Source organism: Haplochromis burtoni, unplaced genomic scaffold (assembly GCF_018398535.1).
Source record: "Haplochromis burtoni strain Fernald_Lab_line unplaced genomic scaffold, NCSU_Asbu1 Contig_21, whole genome shotgun sequence".
NCBI classification, from domain to species: Eukaryota; Metazoa; Chordata; class Actinopteri; order Cichliformes; family Cichlidae; genus Haplochromis; species Haplochromis burtoni.
The window spans coordinates 1,550,472-1,578,359 of record NW_024582382.1 but is presented as its reverse complement, the minus strand read 5'-3'; the positions used below and the strand labels follow the sequence as shown (position 1 = coordinate 1,578,359).

The 27,888-nt window shown below is 39.1% G+C and overlaps 2 protein-coding genes across 2 annotated transcripts; one reads left to right on the top strand and one right to left on the bottom strand.

Annotated features, from left to right (window-relative positions):
* Window positions 1-1,060: 1,060 nt before the first annotated feature.
* Window positions 1,061-7,244, bottom strand: wnt9b (wingless-type MMTV integration site family, member 9B). Its single transcript, XM_005920310.3, has 4 exons — window positions 7,021-7,244; window positions 6,353-6,606; window positions 4,650-4,915; window positions 1,061-3,279 (listed from the first exon to the last, which is right to left on the bottom strand). Exons 1-4 carry the CDS (start codon window positions 7,104-7,106, stop codon window positions 2,818-2,820), a joined length of 1,068 nt encoding a protein of 355 aa, XP_005920372.1. The 5' UTR covers window positions 7,107-7,244; the 3' UTR covers window positions 1,061-2,817.
* Window positions 7,245-9,324: 2,080 nt separating this feature from the next.
* On the top strand, window positions 9,325-18,565 carry arf2a (ADP-ribosylation factor 2a). The gene is made up of 5 exons (XM_005920309.2): window positions 9,325-9,430; window positions 15,458-15,612; window positions 15,743-15,853; window positions 15,942-16,066; window positions 16,450-18,565. The coding sequence occupies exons 2-5, from the start codon at window positions 15,468-15,470 to the stop codon at window positions 16,609-16,611; spliced, it is 543 nt and encodes a 180-aa protein (XP_005920371.1). The 5' UTR covers window positions 9,325-9,430; window positions 15,458-15,467; the 3' UTR covers window positions 16,612-18,565.
* The last annotated feature ends 9,323 nt before the right edge of the window (window positions 18,566-27,888 follow it).

The window sequence follows — 27,888 nt, the reverse complement described above, 5'->3', positions numbered from 1 at the left end:
CCAGTGGAGATCACATATCACTAAAGTATGAACTCTTCAATATCTAAAAAAAACAAAAAAAACTGCCCTATTTAACCAAGTGATTCTTTAAATGATCATGTTAGCTTAAGGCTTTGGGAAAGTATGTGAAACTGTCCTAAAGACTATGGGAAACAAAAAAGGTGAAATATCATAAAGTCAGAGTTAGAGTAAGCCGCTGGTGATTCATAGTAAGCAGTGGTGCATTTTATTGCTTGAGGTAAAATACCTTTAAAGGCTCTGCAGTGGCTTTAACGAGCTGTCAGAATTCAAATCACTGAAGCCGGATATGTATCATAGTGAAAATACATGAAGTTTAGTAAAACTGAAACTTTGAATATTTGCATACATATGTTTGGTTTTGGAATAGTTTTCGACAAAAACAAGAAAACATTTAAGATTTTTTTTCTCTATTACCCAAGCTAACCTTTCCCTATTTCCCCAAGGTGACATTTGGCTCTCCATAAAGTTTTGCCATTAAAGCAAACAGCTGTTTTTTTCTTCTATGCAAGGTAGTCCTAAAAATTCATTAAAATATCTGAACAGCCAAGACAAGTTTACTCATCTTACTTAAAAACGAATTTGCCCCAACAATAACTTGCTCTACATCAATAATATAAAGTAATTTAAAAAATTATCTTATAATTTACTGCAATGCTTTGGGTTTTAAGTGAATGTTCTAATAAGGAATAATAATGCGTAATCACAGTAATTAGAGAGCAACATCAAAAGCACCAGAGAGCACACTATAAATACCTTATACAATAGCCCTCTGTATGCTGTAGGTTCACTGATGCCTTGCAAATGAGTGGAAAGTTATGATTCAGGGATAATAGCACATAAACTGCTCTCATCATCGTTGTGGGGCGGTCGATTGTAACTTTCTAATGGTGAATTGGGGGTCAAATGCTCTGAAACACAGCGCTCCTCTGAGTCACCACCTTTGTCATCATCTGCATTATGGTTGTCATCGCGGCTGGTGCGCTGGCCAGAGGCACAACACCTGTAAGCGTGTTCTCCGCGCACGCAGCCCTCGCCTTTCGGTTGGGCGGTTGATGGCGATGCAGCACGACCACAGGATTTTCAGATGAAAAGGAGGCCAGGCCACCATGAGCAGGAAGTGGTTTTTTGCTCAGTCGATGCACAGAGCCGTGTTTCGGGCAGGTGTATTGCGCTCGCTTCCTTGTTGCGTGTGAAGTGTGTGTGTGCGCATGGTTTAGTGTGTTTGCCTGCAGCAACTGAGCAAGACACAACAAACACGTAGGCCTTGTGACTCGTTGTCCATTTATTAACCTTGTTTGTTTTAAATAAGAATGTAAAGCAACTAGATTTTTATAAAACTTGCTTTGGAAAAATGAGTATTCATATATTACCAAATTAAAAAGAGCTGTACAAACATCTCAAATATGATATTTATAACGAATGCAGAGGGGAAAACATGTATCTACAGAGAGGATAACTCTGCATAGCTCATAAATCTTACTGATATTTGCCAAAAGATGAAGTGAGGTAGAAAATTATGATTCCACATTGTCAGACGCCAGGACCCCTGACATGAGTTATACTCAGATTATATATACAGTTCAGAGTCCCTCAGAGAAAACATTAACTGGCCAATAAAAACAAACCTTTGGGGTCCGGCACGCACTTTTGACCTGCACACATGGACACATTGAAGTTGAATATATAAGGGTAGTAAACTGGGTGATTGTCTTTGATTAGCAATTTTAGCAAATAAGGAGCATGATTAGCCCACTTCAAAGGCAGTCAGAACAAAGACGTGGCTAAATTAGACTTTGAAGACCAAATGGTTCGGCCAAATAATTTTAAACTTGAAAGCATAGCAAAGTGTGTGTTTCTATAAACAGCAGAATTAGAAGAGCCAGGCTGGTATGCTGATAAATTAAGCAAAAAAGTGATTTTTAACCACAGTGTTTGGTGTTTCCCTCACTATTGCCCCAGGTATTTCCCTTTGTTCTACTGAGCCCACATTAGTCCACATGTAAAGATTTCCATAGACATTTCCATAAGAGCAACTGAAAGCCAGCTTCTCTGCTTGCACAATAAGCTTCTCATGCATCAGTTACAATGTAGGTTGTGTGGCATTAATCACTGCTCAAAGCTTCCAGTGATTCTTTCTAATCATATATTTAGGCCTAAAGACAAACAATTCATAATGCACATAGGATCTCATGAAGCAAGAGCAACTTAAGTGCTTTTTAGTCAGGACTGAACTTTAGCTAAAAGTTCACCACAGCAGACAGAAAGTCAGACAGGTAGGTTCCTTTAAAGGCTATTTTAGCCTCATTGATAACAATTGATTCCAAGAATTAAAATATAAAGCAGCAGTACAACAAAACTGGCACAATAAATAGTGAAATGGAGGGAGACAATTACAACACAACAAAATCCCTTTTAGAGCTTCCTTGCAGACAGGATTCAGCATCCGGTGTCTTCCAGTCCGGTCCAGTACCTGCTGTAAGAGCATTTTCCCTCCTCATCCTCAGGAGAGTGAGATTTCAGTGCATCCAGCGAGAGAAAAGCAGGGTAGTTTGAAAACATCCTCACCTACAGTAAGCTGTTGCATATCAATTTAGTGACTATAACCAGCAGTATAATATTATTACATTTGTATATTCCATGCAGTTCACAATCCCTTAGTGTTAAGTGTCTATAGGAGATTACAGTTCAGTCCTGTCCATGATCAGTGATTCATTTTTTTTTAAATCACATTTTCCATTGACTCAAAGGATCATTCTTTATTCAGGTCTTTGCAAATGTCTTTATCTCATCATGCAGCTATGCATTTTTGCAGGTATATACCTCCTCCTCTCTCACACATGTCTGACACTCCACGTGGCAGCACCAGCGTACCTGGCAGTGGCAAGACAGGCTGGTGAGGCGCATGGCTGTGTTATAACCACGACCGCAGCACAGACTCTGACAGCTTGTGTCTTTGGCGCACGAACGGCCACCTGTACCAGGGGAGTAGCGAGAGGGCCTGCAGAAGCTGGGGGAGTCTTCCAGGTAGACCAGGTCGGTAGTCCGGAGGCTCTGACCTTGGCGACGGGGGCTTGCGAGTTCGGTCTCCCCGGTGGCTGCGTTGGTGACGCTCAGCACTCGCACAGCAGTGTCGTATCGATACTTCAACAGGCGTCCAGTGTCGTGAAAAGGAGACAGCTGCTTCCAGCAAGTCCGTACAGCACAAGAGCCGGAGACACCATGGCACTTGCAGGTTGTTTTCAGTCCGCTCTTCACTGCCTGGGATAAGATGGGAGGTTGAGGGGGGTAGGAATTGGAGGGAAAAAGGGAAGAAATGTCAGTTCCTTCACTTTGATTCATTACCTGGCCTCTTATCTGGGAGGTCTATCTGGCAAGAGTGAGACAATTTCCTGCAGGGTGCATAGGGGGTTAGGAGTGGTGGTCCGCCAATATGTGCCTTTAGCTCACCTCAGTCAAAAATTTGACATAATGGATTGAAAGATGCTGTTCAGCATGTCATATTTCACCCCGCATTTCTCACTTGGACAGCTCTTGCTATTTTTTTTTCCTCGGTGTGTTGAAACTAGCTCTGTCGGCTTCTCTCCTGCCTCTTACCTAAAGCCTGAGGCAGAGGTGACAAACAGGGGCGAGTGGAATCTCTCCACCCTGTTTTTAGTACATGCCTGCTCATGGAAAACATCAATAAGAATTTCTGCGCAAGAAGTGCCAAAAACATAATGCAGCATTTGGTAGTGGTGCCCCTGATTTAGGTTAATAGTTCACTGAGCTTGATGGTCAGTGATGAGAGCAATCACTCAGCCTGAGAGCTGCTGTCTTTGCAGGGGCCAGAGACAGGTCATACAGAGAGACCCAGAGGGTACTTCTAGGTACTTCTGCTCAGTTCCTCCTTTTGCAGGCATGAACCCCTCGGGGGCTTCAGAACACCATTAATGTGAGATGAGGGATGCCGACCACTTTAAGTTTTTGTTAACATGGCTCCTGGTCTCTTCTGGCCACACTGGTGTCAACTGAGGAAAACATTTAACTCAGTAAAGATTAGATAAGATAGTTGTGTTTTTCCTTTTTCTCCACATCAGCCTTGTCTAGGTGTGAGCTACAGGAGTAGGACCCTGGGGCCTGCTATTTCACAGCTACACAGTGGTGGTTATGAACATTAGGTGGATTTATGAAGAGCACAGTGATCCAGTAAGTGGAAAAAAATGCTTGCTCGTATATTAAAAAGAGGCCACGGTTATAATCGTTCTCTCTGAAATGAGACCTTTAATTTTCTGCTGGCCCGCACAGCAAGCTTTATCATGCCTGAAAACACCTGGCTCCAACCATCCCACAGCCATCTTGTCTCCTCACTACAACTGCCTCACCCTCTGCCTCTGTATTATCCGCTCGGGCCGATGACAGCACCAAATCAGAGAGCATTTATCTGGCTGGCACCATGAAAAATATAGAGGCGAGGATTACAGTTCAATAACATTTGATACTCGGGACTGCGTCAGAGGTGTAATTGTCAGGTAAAATCGCAGAACAATTAATCGAACTGAGTGTTGCTAAGGCGTACGTTTTGTCGCCTCAGGCTTCAAGGAGTAAGCTGTTTTGCTGCAGAATAATTGATGTAATATTTCTACACTCACCCGAATTCCAACGTTGATGTTGTGGGCATCCACCAGAGCCCTCAGGTCCTTGCTGACCCTCTTTTGGCCGAGGAACTTTTTGAGAAACTTGGTGCTGTATTTCAGGTTGTCACCACAGACCCCCCACTGCCACGCTTCCCGATGCTGGATCCCGGGGGAATCGTCACAAGTGCACCTCTCCATTCGACCTGAGCTGCATGCTTTGGCAAGTGCATGGGTCAGTGCTGCAGAGGACACAGCCAGCAGGAATGCAGTCTCCTTGAAAGCTGTGGCAGAGGGATCAGGGGAGGTGGAAGAAAAGAAAAAATATTTAAAGCTACATTTTTTCAAGGCTTTGGATGCAAAAGCTATTGGTGCTCCGAAACATTTGCTCTGAAAGAACAAAATTTACGACAAAATGCTTTTTGCGTCACCGATTAACCTTTTAAGCCAGAATGTTTACAGAGGACTCGATGTGTTGTCAGGGTTTACAACAACATCAGCAATTCTGCAAGTTTTCTTACGTCGCAATTCCTCTCCTGACATTTCCTTTTGGTTTTGCACTGTTATTTGCTTCACCCAGAGCCATCACCATGGTATATTTTGATCCAATTAATTATTATTTTGACTAGGAAGGATTTTCCCAGATGAAAGTGGGTAATCACGCCACCCTTTTCCTCTGGGAATGGCCACTTTCCCGAGATAAAAATAACCACAGGGCTTGAGCACTCTGCAACCGCACCACATTTCTTGGCTTTCTACTCCCTCATTACCTCTGTGCTGACCTGTTCATGTTCTCCCACACGCTGATATCCATATGCATAAAGCTTAGAAGATCCTAAAGGAGTTTATGTGCACAGGAGGGATTTTGAGCTATATGCAATATGGTGATCCAACGGTAGCTAATCAATAGGTGTATCAAGCCATGTAAATTATAAAGTATTCAAGTAAGCAGCTTCTCAAAAACTTTAAAAGGTTGTATCAAGTCAAGGGGTTCAGAGGAGTTACCGAGTGTTATCTTGACACATTCTTTGGTACTACAGAATGACTTAGGAGCATTTTTAACTTTAAATGAGATGAAGAAAATTAATTTTGTCACTGGTTTTCTCGAGCAAAATAACTTACCAAGCTTTTTTTTTTTTATACAGTAATCATTTTCAGCACTTTGCTGCAAATAGTTGAAGCTCATGTCTCAATTGTTTATTTAGAAATGCAACAAACGACCATTAGGAACAAAACAAAGAACCTGTAAAAACTTATAAACGGGTGTATATTCAGTTTCTATCTTGTACAGCATGTAATACATCTTATTGAAAAAGTTGCTTCCCTGTGTGAGAAAAGGGCTTGTAAAATGTTGTATTGTTTGAAATAAAATAGAAAATATCAGTTTAATTATTTTGTTAAATTTGAACAAGAAACCTTATTGTTTACAAACTTTTACAGCTGTTAAACTGGTGGTAAAACGTTTACGCATAATTTTTTTTACTGGTTCATTTTTCTCATTTTCACTTTTTGATTGATGAGCTTATGTCGACAAAAACATGCCTGCAGCACTACAGGTGTGCTTATCTATAAAACATCCTGTTCTTACTGCTCAGCCATGCACTGCAGGTAAATAAAGACGAAGACATATATAATTTGTAGTTAGATAAAAGAGAATTTCCGACTTTCTCAGTGACCTTGAGCAAGAACCCAAAATTAAGGAAAGTGTTAAAGTGGCTCACCTCTTTTCAGAAGACTTCCCCGTCCATCCAGGCTGCAGTTCCAGCGTTCGTTTCTGAACTGATACCGACACTCAAGGAGGCTGAGGCGCACCGACTCCCGAAGCGTCTCGGCTAAGCCCGGCTCCCTGCGACAGAGTCTCTTCTGTCTCCTCGTCAGAGTCATTTGTTCGCACTGCTTCAGGTGGGCCTTTCCTGATGGAGCTTCATTGGAAAACGGAGCTGGTAAAAACACCAGAGGTTCCCGACCTGTCAGTCTAGGATTATAGAAGAGGGGGAAAAATCACATTAGAAATTGTATGTGTGTGACAAAATACACCAACACTGCGTCCACAGTAATGAAACTATTCTGTCACCACTCCAGCATATGTTGTTATTACAAATGTGTTCCCACAACGGTATTTTCTATCTCGAAGAAAATCCAGGAATAAAACTTTTATGTTCATTTACCTTAAAATACATTTGAAATTGCGAATATGGATTTTTTTTTTTTGTTTCAGTGGAACATATTAGCGTGTACATGGACTTCGAACAGCCCTATAAAAATATAATTACGCGTGCGTAATTCAGCTAAAGCTTGTAAAGGTTGTGGCTGTGGTCACTTCTAATGATTTAAACAGAAAAGCCAAACAACCGAGATGAAATGTACAAGTAAAAGTTCATTGCCTGACCCAAAATAAGCTGCAGTGTGCGACAGAAGGATGCAGAGTGCAATGATTCGCAATAGGCAGGCGGTCCTCGGGAGCCTGGAGCGCATGATGCCGGGTTGGCGCTGTTCCTCATCTCGCTGATTCTTCAATAGAGAAAGTCCGTGCCGTTTGCTCGGCGCTTCTCTTTAAGGGGCCCCTCATGCACTCAGACCCTCAATCCGCTGCGCCAGGCGCCCTGGTCCGCTGGGAGGCAGGACTCTTAGGGGAGGGTACATCATCCTGCCGCACTGTCATTGGATTCTCTCAACATTGCTACTGTATGTTCCCTCCCACTGTAACGCCACCCAGAAGATGCAAGATCAGCTCACAATAATAATAATAATAATAATAATAATAATAATAATAATAATAATAATAATAATAATAATAATAATAATAACAATAATAATAATAATAATAATAATAATAATAATAATAATAATAATACAATTAAAACTTAATTTAATTGAATCTAAAGTTTGAGTAGGACTGTCAGTTACCTGAAGCAATGAATAAACAGTAGAACTGTTCAGACATAGGGTCTATATGCATGATGATGGTTATCTAACAGCAAGCATCTGTCTGATCAAAGGGGCTCAGAAAGCAAAAAGATTTTTTCTTTGCTTAACATATAAGTTCTTATATTGTATTATTAAAGAGTATAAATTCAGTGATCCTGCAAACACACTGAAAGAAAAAAAAAGGATTTAAAAAAACCCCCGCATGACTAGAAAGCAAAGGATCCGTGTCTGAAAATAGTTCTGAAATTAAAGGACAGAATCAGACACTGAAGTCTGTTATTCCAATCAAACCTATTCCATCTGGTCCCAAACAGTCGAAGGAAAAAAAAAGAAAAAGAAAAAACAGGCATGGATGGAGCCCCATCTAGAGGATTTTTGAAATAAAGAATAAATCTGGGAATACAAATGAACATAGAGACAATAATACTAATGGTTTGGTTGTGTATCTACATTTGATTCACGTTTAAGCTAAAGAAGGAGGCATGGAGGGTTTTTTTTGTTAAGGCAGTCCCATCCTTTAATGGAAAAGTCTGTAAAATTATGTTGTAAATTATAGCTTAATACTCAATAATATTACTTTATCAATTTTTTATTAATTATATGATTGGATATATCCATCCAGAGGCCAACAGCAAAAGTCTTGAGTAAACCCTACTTTTTTTATATTTTGCGAGAAAAATAGGTGATGTCTGCAAACACAGGAATACAGTCTATACGGGAAAAACTGAATTTGCACAATACTGACCAGCTGAAAAGTCAATATTTGGGATGGTTGCCTTTATTCTTCAATGCAGCCTGAAATCATCATGCTGAAAAGGGAAGCTGTTGCCAACCAGACACTCCCCATGGTATTGGTTTAGAATCTGGTGATACTGAATTTATAGTTCAATCAATATTGACAAGATTCCCAATGCCACTGGCTAAAATGAAGCTCCAAATCATTGTGGAGTCTCCACTATGTTTTGTACATGCTCCTCTCCTGAACTCCTCTGTACTAATTATGATTTGAACCAAAAATGTTTAATTTGATTTTTTTTTCTCTTTAAATAAATCAATAAATCTTGAGTCCAGCTGTTGCCTGATTTGCCATACCTGAGTCTTTGTTTCCTGAATTAGATGGATCAATTATAGGATCATCTCAATCCCATCTCTCAGGTCCTGTGTCAGTCTTTGGGAGGATTTTTTCTTTTTCTGAAGGACATGACTTTCAGAAACTCTTCATCTGCCGTAGATAGTTTTTTCTTTATAGGGTTTTTTTTTTCAAGCCAGCCACTACTTCTTCTGTCCTCCACTTGTCTAGTTTCATCAAATTCGTTCAAGGACATCAACCCAGGTTATGTCAGATTTCTGGATAATAACCTTTTGGGAATCACCTTGTTAGTGATTGTTTATGTGTTTTCTTTGTTACTTTTTATAGATTCACCTAGAATTGTGGTAACAGTTGTGCTTTTGCAACAGATTACTAGTAACAAAGTGCCTATAGACATAGTTCAAAATTATTTATTTGCTAGGTTATTAATATAACCTTGCTACACAAAATAACTTATTATTTAAAATTTATTTAAAATGAGTGGAAAGGCAGCCAAATGTCCAAAGGAAAAAAAAGTTTAAAGACCTCGGAAAGCCTGGAGGATTATTGCTGAAGACTATGTTTTTTTAAGATACTGAAGACTTTTGCAGTCCTGCACTAAGCTTGTAATGTCACCTTCTCACCATTTGGTGAAGCAAACCCTCGATTTTAATGTTTTCAGCCGCTACAAATCACACGAAGAAGAAAATGGTGACGAAGAAGAACACGACGTCGCCGGAAAACGCCATTTTGTTGTTGAACCGGATCGGTGGTGTAGAAGCATCGAGAAGCGCCAGTGAAGGTAACATTTTTCTTTTCATTGAAAAATACTATATAGTTAAGCCTTATGAATATGTATTTCATTTGAACACAGAAGAAGGCCGCTGATGTTTAAGTCCTGCAGCTCGGTTGGTTTGAAGTTGTAGACGCTTTGAGCAGGATACTTTAAAGTTCATAAGCTGTTTCCTTAGCAGTTTAACTTTAGCACCATTGTGTTGACTTAAGAAGTTTTTGACCGCTGGGTACACACCCTTATTAAACAGTAATCAATAACTGTATTAGGCGGTGGCGTTTTTGAGCTCACTGTGATCTAAATGGCTAATATTACGCGTTATTCCGCTGGTTCTCGACCATAGCACAGTTAGCAAGCTAGCGTCAATGAGCTGTCACTTAGCGTTAACGTCACACAGCTCCAACTCACCCATAAAACCTTAAAGGAGATTAAAATAATTTCTTTTCTACTGCTTGGTGGCTTAAAGTTGCCACCAGCGCCATTTAAATTGCACCAGAGCACTGAAACTGAAATTTGTGTTTATTTATTTTTTGTTAATCAAAACTGCTTTAAACGTTTCGTCTTACGGGGGTTGAGCGGCTGACCAAACTGAGGGACAGGCTTGAAACACAGAGTTAAGTAATAATAGTCAGTGGTTTAAAGACACTTTTAAGAGTTTTTGTCACCCAAAGGTTCCCAAAGAAACCCAAAAAACTTCGCAGAAACAGTCGCACCTCTTTCATTGAATGGAAGGATGGGTGGCGCTTCACCTCTGTGATCCTGTCAGTCCTGTTTACTCAAAGAACTGCTTTACACCTACTGAACATCACTTCCTCATTCCTCGGACCAAAAGCATGATGTTTGAGGATTTTTAGGAAGCTGAATGCACTGCTGCTTCCCATGAGGTTCTTGGAAAGGTCACAGCACAGTAACTGGACCATTTTGGGTAGAGTGTGTTGTGAAATTTTCAAACTCATCTTTTTTTCTTTTTCTTTTTTTTTTAAAGTGGTGACGTCACTCTCCCACCCAGCAGTGACCATCCCTCCTTAGTTCGCCTAATTTGCTGCAAACTAAGCAACTTTGTCACTAGACTTGGTGACTTTTAATACCCCGTTAGCTGTCTTTTCCTGGCTCATAATGACCCCGTGTGGGTTTGAGTAAGCTCAAGAGCATGGTTAGTCCACTTGTAGTAATGGTGATGAGTCTGTCTTCGATCACTTAACAGAAGTTTGTCAAATTTCCTGCTATTTATGACTAATTGATTGAAAAGGTGTATTTAAGTAATGCACTACTTTAAAAAATGGAAAACCTTGCCTTCTAAGCAACCAGTAAAGCACATATAGACAGTGCTCCTCTGTGTGGGAGGATCAAACTTTCTTGCAGAATCCAAGTGAAGTCTCTGCACTTTGTAACTCTATCCCAGAGTTTACATGTAAACACAGACATTTTTTGCGGTTATAAAATTAAGCACAAGTCACCAGCCTTTTAACGTTAATGCTGCTTGCAGGGGTGTGTATGTGCATCATGTGCTCAACCCAAGTACCACACCTACCTTTAAACTACCAAAAGTGACCAGGTGTGAGTCAGCGTCTCAACACAAAGTCTAAAGTTGATGTATGAAAACGGTTTTGACAGTAGGCATCAATTGATACTGAACTCCGTTAGGTCCATAATTATTTATTTCATTAACTGGCCTAATATAGAGCTGGAAAAAATGTTACTTTCATCTATTTTTATAAGATTCTGTTCCATTGCTAATTTTTCTTTCAGCAATAATTACTTACTGTAGGATAATAATTAATATTTCCTCCCACAGTATTTTTAATTACTGTGGGGAAATAAACTAATCTTTAATATTCTTTTCAGTCTTTCAGCTCTTCAAAAAACCTTCAGTCTTTGAATGATTAGCTAACACTGTAATGTTACATAACAGAGAAAAGACAAATATTGACCTCTGATGTGATACCGTAAAGCTGTCTTGTTTCCTGAAAGGCTGCTTGCTGATTCCAGTATGTTATTCTACCTCTAATATTTGTTTTTCTCAGTTCATAATAGCTTAGGAGATCCTATTATCTTTCCTTTTTTATTATTATTTTTCTCCCCAAACATGCATATTAATATTTTGAAATTTAACATTTTAGTGCTCATCTCAAAAAGCACTTTAATTTGTTGATGAAATCGATCACTTTTTATAGTGTCACTAAATATCGGTTTTCTAAACATAATTAATGCTTTCTGTTTGTGAAACTGAGAGTGGGATGCATCCCAGAGCTCAATGCTGAAAAGATAACAGTAAATTTAGTTGGCAGTAAATCCACATATTCCAAATCTCTCTGTTAAATCGGTCCTTTTCTTTTCCTCACGCTGGAGGCCGATGCATTAATGTCGCGGTGAGCTTGTAACACTCGATTCTGGTGTTTTGTTTTGGGGGGTTTTCTTGTTTTTAGACTACCGCTATTTTTATCAAGGCTCAGGCATGCAAAAAGTCGGTGTTTATCGTGTGCATTCAGTGGGCGTTTTGAGGAAGTCTTTTTGGCACTGTTAAATTCGCGTCTTGGGTTTACCACATTCTTGCCAGATGATCAGCAGGAGCTGCTGGTCTCAAGTACATGTTGTAGCTGTGAAATGACTACAAAATACTGTTCACGCTTACAGTCAACAAACGGCGTACATTTGACCAAACGGAAGTGCTCATATTAATCCAGCTGTTGCCACTGGCCACATTATAACTCAAGTTTTACTTGCGCTGTATGCTCACATGTATGCTGTGATTACAGCTTGCAGTAGTGTAAAGACAATGATGGGCATTTACTGTCTTTCTTTTCTAAAGAAAAACTGTAATGGCAATTTATTACATCTAGTGACCCAACATGAGTCAAATATAATAACAGAAGTAAACCTATGGTAGTGTTTTCAATGGAATATAATTGCTTAGCACTTTAGTTCCACAGTAACAAAAGGAACTTAACTTTAAAGTAACTCTTCAGTTGAATTTGAACATTATTTTTATTTGTATGTTGTATGTATTTGTATATGTATGGTACAGCTTTTTAGCAAGTTGGTTAAAGCGCTGCTTTTCCACCATGTAACCTTATTGGCAGGTTTCATCCACTGTTTGTTTCCTGTCATACAGAGTCTGTCAAGCCAGTGCTGCAGTAGTGGTGCTGTAGAAGGTGTAAGCGTTCACCTTTTTAGCCAATAACCCGTGAGTGACACATGTCTCTCGCTTTCAGATATGTCTGGGCTTGTTGTTGTGCATACTTAGGAATGTAAACACATGGTACATGAGATCTTTTTTTTCTTTTTTATCTCTCCCTTTTCTTTTCTTTTTTATAGCACATAAAAATGTAAATAGAGTGCACAGCCCTAAGCCTGGTGTTTTCAAAGCTACTGAGTGGTCGTCCTGTGTTCTGCCTGCTGGATGCTACACAGTGCTCTTGGCTGTGTCATTTCCAAAGTGAGAACACAGCAGATGCTCACAAGCTCCAGCTTTATGCTACATGTGAGAAATAACAACTTTGGGGAGTGTCTCACCGTGATCTGACTTTTTCAGTAGTTTGTGTGAAAACAACTTAAGCCTCCCTTTTTTTAAAAAATTGTATTTAATTTTTTTCAAGGGAAAAACTTAATTTTACTGACTAGAAATACTAGAATTTAACACTAAACTGCACTGATTAGAACAGATGTGATCCGTACAACTTTCCACCCTGCTGGTTAAGAACATTTTGGCTTCTTGCAACTCTTGTATTTCTTCTCCCAGCTATTAAAGTGACCTTTAATTTTTTAGGTGATTAATCCTATACATACCCTTATCCAGTATATATCATTTATCCCTATTAAAGGTATAAAAATGGTATTTAAAAAAAGGTATAAAAATGGATCTCATCCAAGTTTACACCAAATAAACTGCTGAGCAGCACAAGTTGGTTTGTTCTGTCTCATAGTCGTCATGAAACGTTTTGTAAATTTTTGGTAAAAAATTATTTAAGCTGCAAATTTACTTTATGAAAACAATATCTAGTAAGGGTGTATGGTTTCCTGTATGGTTTGGGTAAAGAGTAAGTTTACAGGTTAATGTTTCGATGACATATTATTTTTCAAACAGTATCAAATCTATGTGCTTACACCTGTGCCTCAGACTTTGAAGATGAGACCACAATTTATGAGGAAAAAGCAGAATTTCTGGCATTTCAAAAGGATTAAAATAAAAATGTTTTCCCTCTTCATCTGTATGTAGTGAAACCTCACCTCAGTAGTTCATCTGATCAGGTCATCTAACTAGGTTAAAAATGTGATGTGCGACATTTCACTAAACTATATTAGCTAAATGAAATCTCTTCCGTCTTTTCTAAGTAGTTAACCAATTACTCCTTTGTTATTAAGACAACCTCTGTCAGCTTATTAAGTGTAATGCTTTGTACTGGTTCTTGTTTACCTTAGCCACAAGCTTGTTGGATACCCAGGACAAGCAGCACTGCCACTATGGCCTCTGTTTAAGTTGGGAGGTGTGTTTGCAGCAGCCGTTTACTTGAAGGGCAAATATTATTTCATTTTAGGGCCAGGAGGATGTTACAGAAGTGCTTTTTACGGTCATTAACACTGACACAATAAGGAATATAGGGAACAATAATAATGACACTTTCCTGCATGAGATTCTTGTAAGCAAGTAAAATTTTATTTATATAGCACATTTCTAGATAAAAAGATCACAGTGCTTCACAAGGTATAAAACAAGATCTCAGGGATCTACTGGGGACATAGGGCTGTAAAAGTTCAATGATGTAGGCTGGTGCTTGTCCTTGAAGAGCTTTAAATGTCAGAACCAGTATCTTAAAATGGACTCTTAATTCAACGGGGAGCCAGTGCAACTGTATAAGCAACGATGTTACATGAGAGTACTTAGATGTTTTTGTCAGAAGCCTTGCTGCAGCAGACAATTGCAGACGCTTCAGGGAGTTTTTGTTTAGACATGTAAACAGTGAATTACAGTAGTCCAATCGTGATGAAATGAATGCACGAATAACAATCTCCAGTTCAGTATGAGATACTATAGGGCTCAGTTTAGAAATGTTTCTTAAATGATAGAAGCATGACCGAACCAGAGATTTGACGTGGACGTTCAGGGTAATAGCAGAACCAAAGGTTACTCCTAGGTTCCTGATAGATGATTTCACAAATGTTGAAAGAGGACCAAGAGCATTCATTATGTTAGGTACATGTCTGTCTGGAGCACATACAAGGACTTCAGTCTTTTCTTCATTAAGTTGGAGGAAGTTGTCAGCCATCCAACCTTAGATGGATTCTAAGCACACATTTAGAATCTGCAGCTTAGAAACATCTTCAGGTTTAAAAGACACATATATCTGGATGTCGTCTGCATAGCAGTGGTAGCGAATGTCCTCAAAGGGGCTCAAAATGTAGAAACTTAACATCACCCTCTGATTAGGTTTATGTTTGTGGCAACTAATTTCTAAGTTCACTTAACAAGGAGAAATCAGTTGGACTAAATGACTAATTTAAAACAAAAACTTGGATATCAAATTAATTTGAGAACCGTTTATAGGACAATGCAAAAAACTCTCGAAACAAAAGCATTTGAAACCATTAATCGCATTCTTCAGTAGGAAATCGAGCCACTTAACTGTGCAGCACTTTATATCATGGTTTCCAAATGTTGCACGTTTCTTCCGCGTTTATCCACGATCTTATTCTTTCACTTTTAAAATAACCAACAATAATTATTAAAAAGAATTAACAAAAAGACTCTGCCTAGACTAACAGATTCATGGTGTTTCTGATCAACGATGGTCCATCTTGTGGCAGATGGTTGCATAACGTTGCGCAACAATTTACCAGCATTTGGCGTCAGTGGAAACGTTTAATAATTGGATTAAATGACTAGAACGTCTGGCACGACTGACAGCAGCAACGGTTAATTGACTAGTTTCGCACATTCCTACTTCTGATGTCAGCACTTCAGCTGTCTTTGTGAAATTGCTTTTAGTTTGGTATCACATTATCAGAGACCTTGCAAACTGACAGTTTCTCCTCCTGCAGGTGAGACAAGATGGGAAATTTTGCTAGCCTTTTTAGTAAATTGTTTGGAAAGAAGGAGATGAGGATCCTGATGGTAGGACTGGATGCTGCTGGAAAGACCACCATCTTGTACAAGCTCAAACTGGGAGAAATTGTTACCACAATCCCTACCATTGGTGAGTCATCCCCCACATTGTAATGAGAATTTCATTGCTTGATACAAAACATTGAAATTTTGGCATTAAAAAAAGAAAAAAAGCCAACACACTGTTGAAACTTGTTTAAACCTTCCATCTCTCACTTTAGGTTTTAACGTTGAGACGGTAGAATACAAAAACATCAGTTTTACAGTGTGGGATGTCGGCGGTCAGGACAAGATCAGGCCGCTTTGGAGGCATTACTTCCAAAACACACAAGGTGAGATAACTTATATCTTTTCCATTTTGGTGTATAAGAATTAGTTCATGGTTGCCCTCAAAACTGACCCTTTTTACTTTACTTTCAGGCCTCATCTTTGTAGTGGACAGTAATGACAGAGAGCGAGTGGGTGAGGCGAAGGAGGAGCTGATGCGAATGCTGGCTGAGGATGAGCTGAGAGATGCCGTGTTGCTCGTCTTTGCAAATAAACAGGTGAATTTGTGTTTGAGAAGTCAAAGAAGTCACCATATTTAACCCCCTTTCAGATGAAACTGTGCAGGATATTCAGAATTCATTACTAGAAATTACAGTTGTACTTGTATCAGGCGATGGTTATTGTATTTATTTGAATACATCTTAAGTTAAAATCACTCGAAGGTAAAAACTACACATCTGGCTGCATTACCTCACAACTACTTGCAAAAAATATATAAGATGTAAACATCTTATACATTTTTGAAATGTAAGGTCAATAATGATACAGTTCGTGGTTTCAACTCTCCTTTTTTTACTTCAAAATAAAAGCAAAGGCAAATTATTCGAGGTAACCTATCCAGGGGACGCTTGTTATTAACAGTTAATTTCTGCACCTGTAGGACCTGCCCAACGCCATGAATGCAGCTGAGCTTACAGACAAACTGGCCCTGCACTCCCTGCGTCACCGTAACTGGTATATCCAGGCCACATGTGCTACTACTGGAGACGGTCTCTACGAGGGTCTGGACTGGCTTTCAAGCCAGTTAAGGAACGCAAAATGATCAATCACTGCCAGCTCTGTGCGGTGTTTTGGGAGATTGCACTGGTCCTGGTCTCACGCTCTCCTCTTTTTTTTCCCTCTCTATTTTTTCTGAAGCGTCGGACCTTTTGGCTAGTGCTCCCCTGCATTTGTACTGTATGTGTGTGTTTGAGTATTTTTGGATGAACGGACGAACGACTGTGCATGTACGTGTGAGCTAAGTCGGAGCAGCCCTGCTGTGCCTTGAACACAGTTAGCTCTCAAGACATCTCATTCCTCCAGTGTCAGCACATCCAGAGGCACTGGTTCCCACAAAGCAGAGAACAACACAACATTATTGCTGTGGGTCATCTGTCAAGAATGTTTAGAATCACAAAAACCAAAAGGTAACAACAATTAGGTTTTTACATCAGCCTGTCATATTAGAATTAAGACCATTTTCACAACTGTTTTTTTTCTCCTCTCAACCTTGCAAGATGCACTGTGCTATGTAACTAGTGTCATTTTTGGTAAAATAAAGTATAATGTGTTACATCCTGGAATAGTTCATGTTCTTTTGAAAATTATGCATTTTGACATTTTTAGGGACTGGATTAAGTTACATTAAAAAAATCTTTTAATTCCATAAACGTGTAGATCCTGTTGATAATCAGATTGTAATCGGAGTCGGTGTGTCTGTGAATCTTCCACATTAACTTCCTTAGATTTTACAAAATTCAGGTCACATCATTTTGCTTCTGATAGTTATCTGTTATTGCGTCTGTCTTTTCATGGGGTCTTAAGTTTTTTTTGCAGAGGATTAGAAGAAGCATCATCACTGGGTCTACAAAAGGCAATAAATGTTGCATGTTTACATGTGTGGAGGAGAGTGTTGTAGCTACTAGGTCATTGGTGGATGTGTGTGGGTTTCATATACTCCCCACTCATTGGAACAACAAGGCCTTTTTTAGAGTTGCTCCCACTCTGGCTTTTTATTTACTGGTAGATTTATTTTCTCTTGTATGTAGCTCCTTGGTTTAGGGTCTCTTTTCTATTATATTTTCTTTTGTTAGTCTTTATCCACGCATGGCCTGGTGTGGGTTTTTATTTTGTTGCTCTCGGGACCAGTTGGTTGGTTTCAGGAAGGGTTCATTGTGTTTGGTTCAGCACGAGGTCACCAGAGGGGACGCGCATATGCTCTAGACCACATTGTCAGCACTGTGACAGACTGTACATTTGTACGACAAGTGTATCAGTCAGTTCTGTAAATGCTTTCTTAATGCTTCAGTGTTTTCTCTGCATGTAGCTGAGGTGCTTCTCTTGGTGTCATTTACGTCACATCGGGCCATTTGCACAACCTCATCAGCTTGCACAACACAGGACTGTGCGAAGACGGCAGTTTATCTCTCAGCTGTTACAGAGAACCCGTACACAAATACGCTCCCAGTTGCTCATACCAGCAGACAGCTGAAGTGTCCCAGTAACACTGTTACAGCAGTTCAACCAGTGACATCATCTTTTCCCTTACACCCACTAATTCTAAAGGATCCCACATTTAGAAAGAAACCAATCACCCCCACATTCCTTACTGAGTTAAGACAACTCTAAGGTCATACCTACTGACCTCAAAAGGGAAAATTAATGTTCCCTTTTTGTTTTTCTAAAACTGGACTCCTTTTTTTTTTTTATTTTAAATAAAGTTTGCTTAAATGAATGACTAACCTTTGAGCTTTCTTCATCCTATGTATCATTTACTAAACAGCAAGAAATACAGATGTGTGTGTGCGTGTGTATATATATAAAAAAAAACCTGTAAGAAAATGTATTTTAATGTCATCCACCTGCTCTTGTTCAGATGTGAAGCTTTAATTTTCGTTTCTGTGAAAATTACATGGTACGTGCATATGTATTTCTTAATTACCTTTTATGCTTTTTTTTTAAAAACCCATCTTGTAACGTCTGATAAATGCACTATAATAAAGAGATCTCTATTGTAAGTCTTTCTTCCTGACTTTTTTTTTTCTTTTTACAAATCAAGTCGGTGTGATTAAATTCTTCAAAAGCTGCAATGTCACATTTAATATTGCATTAAAAACTGATTAAATAACCTAGTTGACATAATTCTGAGGGTCAGCACAATATGAACTTTAGTCCAAATCGCAGGCATAGTTTGGGTTATAATAGCTTGTTGCTGAAATATTTATGGCCTTAATCATTTCTATTCATGGTGATGTCAAGAATTGTAATTCTTTTTGAGTCACACTTTAATTAGGTGTGTCAACTGCTCGTTAACACAAATGCTAAGTATCCTCACTCTACCAATGTTCAGATGGTAGGGTCAGAATTTGGTGCAAACAACATGAAAGCAATGATCCATGCTGCCTTGAATCAATGGTTTAGACTACTGGTGGCACAGCGGTGTATGATGAAAATTGTTGACCACACTGTCCTATCATATCAAACTGGCTCCTTGACCATGACGATGCCACTGTCCGCAGATGGCCTCCACAGTCACCAGATCTCAATCCAACCAAATCTTTGGGGTGTGGTGAAAAAGGCACATTTGCATCACAGATGCTCTTGTGTCAGTATGGACAAAAATCTCTTAGAAACATTTCAGGAGACGTGTTGAATCTATTCCATGAAGAATTAAGGTAGTTCTGGAGGTTAAAAAATAAACAGGGGTCCATCCTTGGACTAGCAAGGAGTACCTAATAAACTGGTTAGTGCACAATTTTCAAGATTAAATTGAAACGTAGTCTTGCAGTTCCTTGATATCAACGCTGGAGGGCACACTTACAACACCATATCACTAACCTGTTAAAGCTCCTGTTAGTTACTTCAAAAACAAAGGAGGAAAAACTATTCAGGGCAGTATGATTCATGCTCCTGCTGGAATGATATAAATATCTTTATGGTATGGAAATTAGACCTTTGTTATTTAATTTTTTTTAAATATTTCTATTTTTTATGAATACAAATATGAGTGTAAAAAACACACTAAAACCTAACTAACCACACTAATGCATGTAATTGACACATGTCAATTACATGCATATGAGGGAAACTAATGACCCACCTACCCAGACCTACCCAGATCAGACATTAGTCACATATTCTGACAATAACAGAAATTATTTTTAAACACGCCAAACTGTCACAGGCTTAATTTCAGCTTGCTGAGTATGGCATAATGAAGACCAATGTTCACTGCAGGACAGACAGCACCAGTGAAGACGAGGATGTATTCCTTACAGTCGGAGAGCCAGCAGACCACTGTTCACCCTCCTTTTCCACTCCATCTGAAATTCAGGTGGCCAATTCTCCATAGAGTTGTTACCTTGGAAACAGCACCTTATAGAGAGCAACTGAGAAACACGGGAAAAGGAGCGCGGGAGACCAGACACGGACTGTGATCCAGGTTTTCATTTAGAACATAAAGGGCGATCCGTGATCACGGCTTCATAGAGGCACTATTTGTCAACTCGTATTAACTGCTGTTGCCCTTTATCTTAGAATTGCAAGATGTTCAATGACTAGATCTGGTTATTTTTATATTCTGAGGTCCTTCTCTGTAACTGAGACTGAGCTGAGATCATTATCATCTCGTCTGCCATAGTCTATCAGAGTCTCTCCCACACTCTGACTATCAAATAAAGCTGAAATGACCTGAAGTAATTTCTACAAGATATGTAGATTCACATTCTGCCCCTCTCACTCACATCGAGCTGCACTTGACCTTTGGTAGGCACTCACTGTGGATCCACTAAATCTCACCTTGAAGTGTGACATCACACTCTGTAGTTTCACAGCACATTAACTCTTGGTTCACCCCAGCATGACGTCCACTTTTCAGCGTGCCTCTTTGTGCTAACATTGTTACTTCTCTCTGACCTCCTGCTGTAAAAAAGTGTATCTAATCAAGAACTGCACAGAAGCAGGATTTTATACTTCACACACGTTTCCATTTTAACGCTATTTTATATTTTTGTGTCTCATTATGGAGAAAAATCTAAAACTCTTTATTGAATTATTTGTCATTGTTGTCATTCCATCCATTCGTCAGTTTTCTTCCACACAAAGTACACAAATTTTACGTATATTTTCCAGCATTTTTGACCCATCATAACTTCATACATACAGGAGATAGCCACATGACATTTGGCTAGATGAAAAATCGATTTAAGCTCCGTTAAACTGACAACAAAAACCATTTAACGCACATACGTTTTCTTAGTACTATTTTGTTTAAGTATAACTACCTTTGAAGCTAAATATCATGTATTATATCATAATCTCAAAATCAAACCCCCATCGATTTAAAGTAGAGTAACAGAAACAAGGAATGGTATGAATGTTATATCGAGTTTACCTATTGATATTTTTGTTGTTGTTGTTGTGTGTTTTTTTTTTTTTTTTTTGATTGACTGGTAAAAACTTGGAAAAGTGCAGTTTGTGTAAACTCTCAAGAGTCATGCAGTACAACCATGTGGGACAGATGGTTGGTCAAAAAAAGTAAAAGCATGTGAAAGGTCTATTTTTCACATCCGTTTTGATAACAGGATCTTCTTGCTCTGACTCCATCTGTTCATGCCTTCATTAAATATACTGAAGTTGCTGTAAATTAAATTAAATTAAATTAAAAAAAAAAAAACAGCTTATTCTGAGGGCGTCAGGTGGGAGGCACTGACATTTTTTTAATGAAATAACCAATCAAAAAAACAGGTTCCTCCAACCTTCTCAAACCAAGATTCAGACGAGAATCTGTTTCTTCCATCCAACATTCTCTTTTATTGATGCTTATTAGGGGTGCTGGAGCCTATCTCAGCTACCACAGGGCGAGAGGTGGGGTACACCCTGGACTAGCTGCCAGTCTGATGCAGGGCTAACCTCTTTCTTATTTCATAAAAAATTGAGAGATAAGTCCAAATAATGCTGCTTACACATTTGTACAGGAGGACTTTATTTTTTCTTCTTTCCTATCACATTAATCATCTTGCTGCTCCTCTGTTTTATCCTCTGACGCATGGGAGTTAGAAACTGCTACATCTAAAAATTAAAAAAAAAAAAGAAGCAAAAAAAGCAGCAAAGTGCTGAATAAGGGAAGATGCATCAATATTAACAATCTCATAATGGATCCGTCACAGTTTATTTCTCTGCAGATTCAGTGCTTTCAGAACATTTCGTTGTTTTGTTTTTTTTCTCTTAAATGTTAAAGAGCTTCATGTTCAATCAAGTAAATTTACACTGTAATCATCCATACACCCGAGTACAAGATCTACTTCTTTGACCACTGATGACCTCCATCCCAAGGGAGAGAAGGACTGCACCATTATTTTTCATCGATCAGCTGCACAAATGAGGAGCAATCGAGAGACACCTGATAATGAATCACAAAGGCAAGGAAAAGTACGCGTCTGTTTAAGGTTAAAAAGGTTGTATGCTTCGAGTACATATAATACTTGAACTTGCATTTCTATGTAGTCTTTTCCACCATAGACGTATGCATGTGTAACGTTAAGGGTCCCTTGCGTTTTGCTGGTGTGCAGAAGTCACAGAAGGTGCTCAGCAGTGTGCCTGCACATAAGGCTGGTATTTTGAATCCTGACCATCCTCCCACACAGTCACACTCGCCAAAGAAAACAGAGTTCACCAGCGACTACACCTTTCTAAAAGACTAGTCATCTCTAGCCTTTCATATCGCCATGGAAACACAGAGCTGGTCCACTTGATTGGCAGCGGATTAACACTGAGGGCAAGAACATTTTCACATTGGTAAAGAGCACGATGAAGCTTATTTAACGTGAACAAAGTATTTCATATAGACCAACTGAATTAGAATAAACAGATAAATTTCTGACACGTGTTCATGATATTTCTTTGTTTTCATTTCTCTCGTTGAGGTTTTCATATATGAGCAGTCATGCTGATCCAGCTCAAGAGGCTCTTTCTGCCAAATGTGGAGGTGTCAACAATGAAAGAGAAAAAAACACTCTGTTATTATAAAAGTCCTTGATCATAATCAGATTTTGGTAAAAGTACAAAAATATAGTCAGTAAAATGTGGAGATCTGGCTGTCTTCAAAGGGTCATAGTTGATCAAAGGGGTTTTCAGATGACTCATGTGGTAGGAAAGAAAGAATATCAAGCAACCGCTTTTCTTTCTTTTTTAAAAATTCTCTAATCTTTTGCTTGAAACTCAAGTAGTTATTTAATATAGCTTAGAAAAGATTTTCGAAAAACATCTTTTGAGAGAAATTGAATCTCTATTTGAACTTAGAGCGCAATGAGATGTACTAGGATACTGCTGATTTTAAGTGGTCACATGAAAGTTTGGGAACCACTGGTTTACTATTTAATAATGCATTATTTCTGATTTGTTTACATCACAGTCCAGTTAAATTATTCAGTGTACCACTCCAAAAATACGTTTAAGGGTGCAGTAAAGTAAATCATGATTTTAAGTGTGATTTGATGCTTCAGCTTAAAGCGCTAAGGTACCTCTGCAACTCTGGGACTTAGGTAAATGTAGGCTATAACAGTTATTGTCCTACACAGCATAACATAAACGCACCCCTTTAGATTAGATGTTCAGCTTACTCATTTTATGTCATGGGCCACATACAGCCCACTTTATAATGTGGGATGCACTGATGAAACTTCAATTTCTGTCAGTGTAAATATTTAACTGCACATGTAATGAGATATCTTAATACAACATAAAATAAGAGCAATTTCAACTTTGTGTCTTAGTTTTTCTACATGATAAAGAAATGCTGCTGTAGTATATGTCCACATGACTCTTTAGGCTTAGATTGTAAGAAGTGATGTATAAAATTACAGAAATCTGTAATTGAATTACTTTGGTGTATTGTGAATGGCGACAAGGGAGGTTTGTATGGGTCCGAAAAGCTGTAAAACCTGTTAAAATACAGTTCAAAATTCTAAAACTTTATGCTCTCTTTCACATTTTGCAAAACCATCCAGCGGACGGATTGAGGTCTTTGCGGCCGATTCTCGCCCCCGAGCCTTATGCTTGACACCCCTGGTTTGAGCAACTGTGTTGTTTAACACATTAAGTAACACTTGTTACAGGACTGCTGGGCTCCTTGTCTCAGTTCCCAGATTATCCCTGGCTTCAGCTCCCAGCTTCAATGCCTAACCGAGTATTTGTGGCCGAAGGTAAGTGTTTTGCTCAAGCATATTGCACAATGATGGGTTAGCAAAGCTAGTTGGATAACTGTGAGGTTAATAAATTAATTTCAAAAACACAACACCTCGAGTTCACAATGAAGACAAAACACTTGTCAAAATAAAATAAAGTTACTTTTATTTAATGTTTGTTTTTGCTCCAAGTGAACTGAGATGTATCAGTAATAAAATCTAGCTTGCTATCTAGCTAGCTATGAATGTAATATGAGTTTCTTACTGTAACCAATATTTCACGATCTCCAAAATATTGTCTCCATGTACTTAATGGCTTTTGTGATCCGAGTGTTTTATTGGCTTTTGAAATTTAGGGCTTGGTGTTTGATTTCTATCCTTTCTTCGGGGTTTTTGGTTTCTTGTTGTTGTTTCTTGTGAAAGTTTGGTTTCATGATTTTTCTCTAGAGTTCTATTCAGAGCCACTGTGTTTATTCTCTGTTATTAGCTTATCTGTTCCCTCTATGTGGTCCTTTAGTGTAATTCATTCTGTTAAGTTCTAGTCTCTGAGTTCCTCTAGTTCCATTATTTTGGTACTCCTGTGTTCTGCATGTGTTTTTATTTCCCCTGTGCATTATTCTAATTAGTTTCACCTGTTCCACAGCAGTGACTCATTCCCCTGGTTAGCCCGGGTTTTGTGTGTACAGCTGTTTCTGTGTCTATATGTAGTCCTGTCATTGCTTTGCCTCTTTGGTCACTTGTGCGATTCTCTCTGTGTCCTTGAGGATTTTCTGTGTCTTTGCTTTTTGGACTTAATCTTTTCCTTTGTGGATCAGTTTTTGTTTAATCCTGCTTGTCTCCTGAGTCTTCAATTGGGACCTTATCATGCAAATCCTGACAAGCACAAGACTTAGTATTTTGCTACTGTTTATAGTTTTTGTGATTTATTTCCCTAAAAGTTTTCTTCCCTAAATTATTCAACCCTTGCTTTGCACTGTAGAGTGACAGTGTGTGCCACCTTAAAGACATAATTATCTGTGGTCTTTCACACAATTCGGTTGATGAAAATTATTTTTTTGTTAAATTTTAAGGGATTTGAATTATTTGCACAACCACAGTTGGGACTCAAGGTGCCCTGCATAGCTTTACTCTATTTCAGAGAAAGCCTTTTTAATTAAGCTCATAGGAGTTGATATCAGAATCTCTGAGGATAATTGGCATCGATGTCTTGTGTTACGAATTGTGGAAGGTGTTTCAGCAACAATATCTGGTGTCCCAGGTGTGTCCCCCTAGGCTTTTATCCCTGCGTGTCAGATGTCTTCCAGTCCAGAGCTTTTCTTCTTCTTCTAAAGCAGATTGCTGCTTTGCTCAATCTGTAAGTCATGAGCAATTTCCCATAGTGACTTGATGGCTTTTCAGAAGGGCTATTCAAAAACCCTGATTCTCTTCGGGAGCCTTGTTGTTAATGTGGCCAAAAATGCTCTGCATTCCACATCTACTGTACAGGGAACACCTCGGTACACCAGCCACGTTTTTCTGCCTTGCCTTGGTCTGTCTATTTTAGCCTTTTGTGTTTGTATGCTTCCCCCACTGCTTCCTCCCATGGTGCCACTTCTGCAAGGTTGACCACAAGATCAGGATCTGAGTAGTAGTTAAATAACAATAACATAAAGCCCACTGCAAATGCCAATAGATTATAAATTGCAATTAACCAGGTGTGTGAAAATAATTAAAAAGGCCAAATATGTTTTGCAAATCCATACTGATGTTTTGTTTTGTTTTTCTGGGCAAAAATATCTCAAAAATGAGTCTTTTCATAGTAAAGGTTGATCTCTGGCCTTTGTTGGCATTTTTGCACAGCAGAAATCACACAACCATCAAGCAAGGAGTTATAAAAAGCACAGTGAGATTGAAAAGGTCAGTATGAAACATACATTAAAATCCACCCATTTTCTTCCAGGCATATCCCTAACAGGTCGCCGGTTTATCACGGGGTTAACACAGAGAGGCAGACAACCATTCACTGACAGCCAATTTAGAATCACCAGTGAACCTCCCATGCACATCTTTGGACCGTGCGAGGAAAACGAAGGACCTGGAGAGTATGCAAACTTCACACAGACTTTGCTCTTGGATCTTCTTGCTATGAGGTAACTCTGCTAACCAGAAGTTCACCATGCAGCATTACACTCACACTGAGTTACTTAACAGGCCACTGTCAGTTGGGACAAATTGGTTTTTAAATCAGTTTCTTCTGCATGTTGGCATATTATGTCTCTGACTAGACGATCTTGATGAATATATAAAATGTTGCCCAGATCTAAACCAAATTTTAATGAGCTTTTTCCTTGGTCATGCTCGACCTTTCTGCCAAGTGTCATAAATTTGACCTGATAGTTTTTGGATATTCTTGCTGACAAACTAAAGAGAGATGAAAGGCAGTGATCACTTACAGTGTGGTATGCGATGTTTCTTAGTGGAATGATCTGTGTTCTCAGGCTCTGTGTCCAGTGCAAGATTTTGGCAGGGATTTATTATCGTTCTTTGTGACTTGCCTCACTAAATGTGGCTCATTTTCTCCAGCGGGCATTGTTCTTTATTGTTCCCTCAGGAAGAGTCTTTTAGCACCAGTAGCACTGCTGGATTTGTGCAATGTTTAAAATGGTTTAATGATAAATGCTTATTGTAGAATTGGTTCACTATGTATTGGAGGTTCATGGCAGATGAAGAAAAGTGATATTCATTACTGCAGACATTAATCTCTAGACCTTACCTCTTACCTGTTATCCTTGGACCTCGAGGTTCCAACTTTCTGCTCTAATAGCTCTGAATGTATAGTGCCTTTGGGTATTGCTTTGAAGGTTGCAATGAGGCATATGTAGGTTTCTGCATTAGTACACATACTGTAAATGCAAATGAAGCGTTTACATGATTGCAGTGACATGTTTTTGTCTTTCTTGTACAGTAAGAAAACCTGTGTTCACTGCCTTCTAAGGTTGTCTTATATTTCTGCATCCAAGTCACGCTGTCATTGACATTCCTCCCCAGCCCCTCCTCTAATAACCTCAGATGGCCAGTTTCCACTGAAGCGAGGGCAGATCTATTGTGCCACAGAATGTGCTGAAGGGTTTCTGGGTCGATGAGCTCGCACAGCTGAGATGGAGAGAAGGAAAGAGGACAGCCAGGACAAACTGGGTTTCCTTAAACTCCTTCGGGACAACTGACAATTTCTTCTAAGAACATGAGTGTGAAACTTGGAAAATGAAAATGCGCATCATTTTTAGACTAAGTGCCTTGATAATTCTTTCTACAATATGGTCAGCTGCAGAGCCAACACTAAAACCGCAGCTGTCGCTTTATTAGAAAACAGTGGCACAGGGTGGTCATTGTCTCCTCGGAGCTACTTGCTCAGCAAGTTCCATCTCTGCATATGAACAGCTTCCTGCTCAGTGAAATATACAAGCCCTGAGGCAAAACACCAGCTTGACCCAATCTTTAGCATTATTTTTCTTAAATGTAGTAGACAGAAAGTTATTATGCACATGACAACAATTATCTCATTATGTCAAGTGCAGTATCTTTTTGCTCAATTAGACCTATTGAAAAATATAGTCACACAGCAAAACACTGATGTTTCCACCTGAAAACTACCACTAACGAAATAAAAGAGTGATTTTATATGAAAATTAAAAAAAATCCTGGAAGCATTCCTACTGCACTCCCTGCATAACATCTACATTACCTACAATATGAGACATGCGGCTTTTTAATTCCACTTGTTAAATTGCAGCCATGCACCACGGTTGCAATTGCACATTTGCTGTTAGAAGGCCTTGATATGAAATGGTCTCTGAAGAAATTGTGCCTGTATGGCTAGCTTTGCAAGTATTGGTATGAATGCTTTGATCAGCTGATAAAGAGGAGCAGCAACAATCCTGTGTGAAAAGCCAATCCCTAATCTGACCGTCCTTCACAGGTTCTAACACCTGCGGTCCATGATGCTGTAGAACACATTACAGAGCTGAGTTAATTTCTCATATTTGTTGACTCTCAAACTCTGACAGCCTGCTGCTGACTAAATTAAACAGGGTTGCCTTCCTCCTGTACAGAGATTTGCAGATGTGGGTGTGAAAGAGAGGCAGTGCTCTGCAGGAAAGCAGAAAAAAAGTCATCATCAA

Excerpts from the sequence above, each read along its gene's own strand:
- arf2a (XM_005920309.2), top strand. The coding sequence starts at position 15,468 with ATGGGAAATTTTGCTAGCCTTTTTAGTAAATTGTTTGGAAAGAAGGAG. Across the intron at positions 15,613-15,742 it reads TACCACAATCCCTACCATTG|GTTTTAACGTTGAGACGGTA; the intron begins GTGAGTCATCCC and ends CTCTCACTTTAG. Across the intron at positions 15,854-15,941 it reads TTACTTCCAAAACACACAAG|GCCTCATCTTTGTAGTGGAC; the intron begins GTGAGATAACTT and ends CTTTACTTTCAG.
- wnt9b (XM_005920310.3), bottom strand. The coding sequence starts at position 7,106 with ATGCGCTCCAGGCTCCCGAGGACCGCCTGCCTATTGCGAATCATTGCA. Across the intron at positions 6,607-7,020 it reads CACACTGCAGCTTATTTTGG|ACTGACAGGTCGGGAACCTC; the intron begins GTCAGGCAATGA and ends CTATAATCCTAG. Across the intron at positions 3,280-4,649 it reads ACATCAACGTTGGAATTCGG|GCAGTGAAGAGCGGACTGAA; the intron begins GTGAGTGTAGAA and ends ATCTTATCCCAG.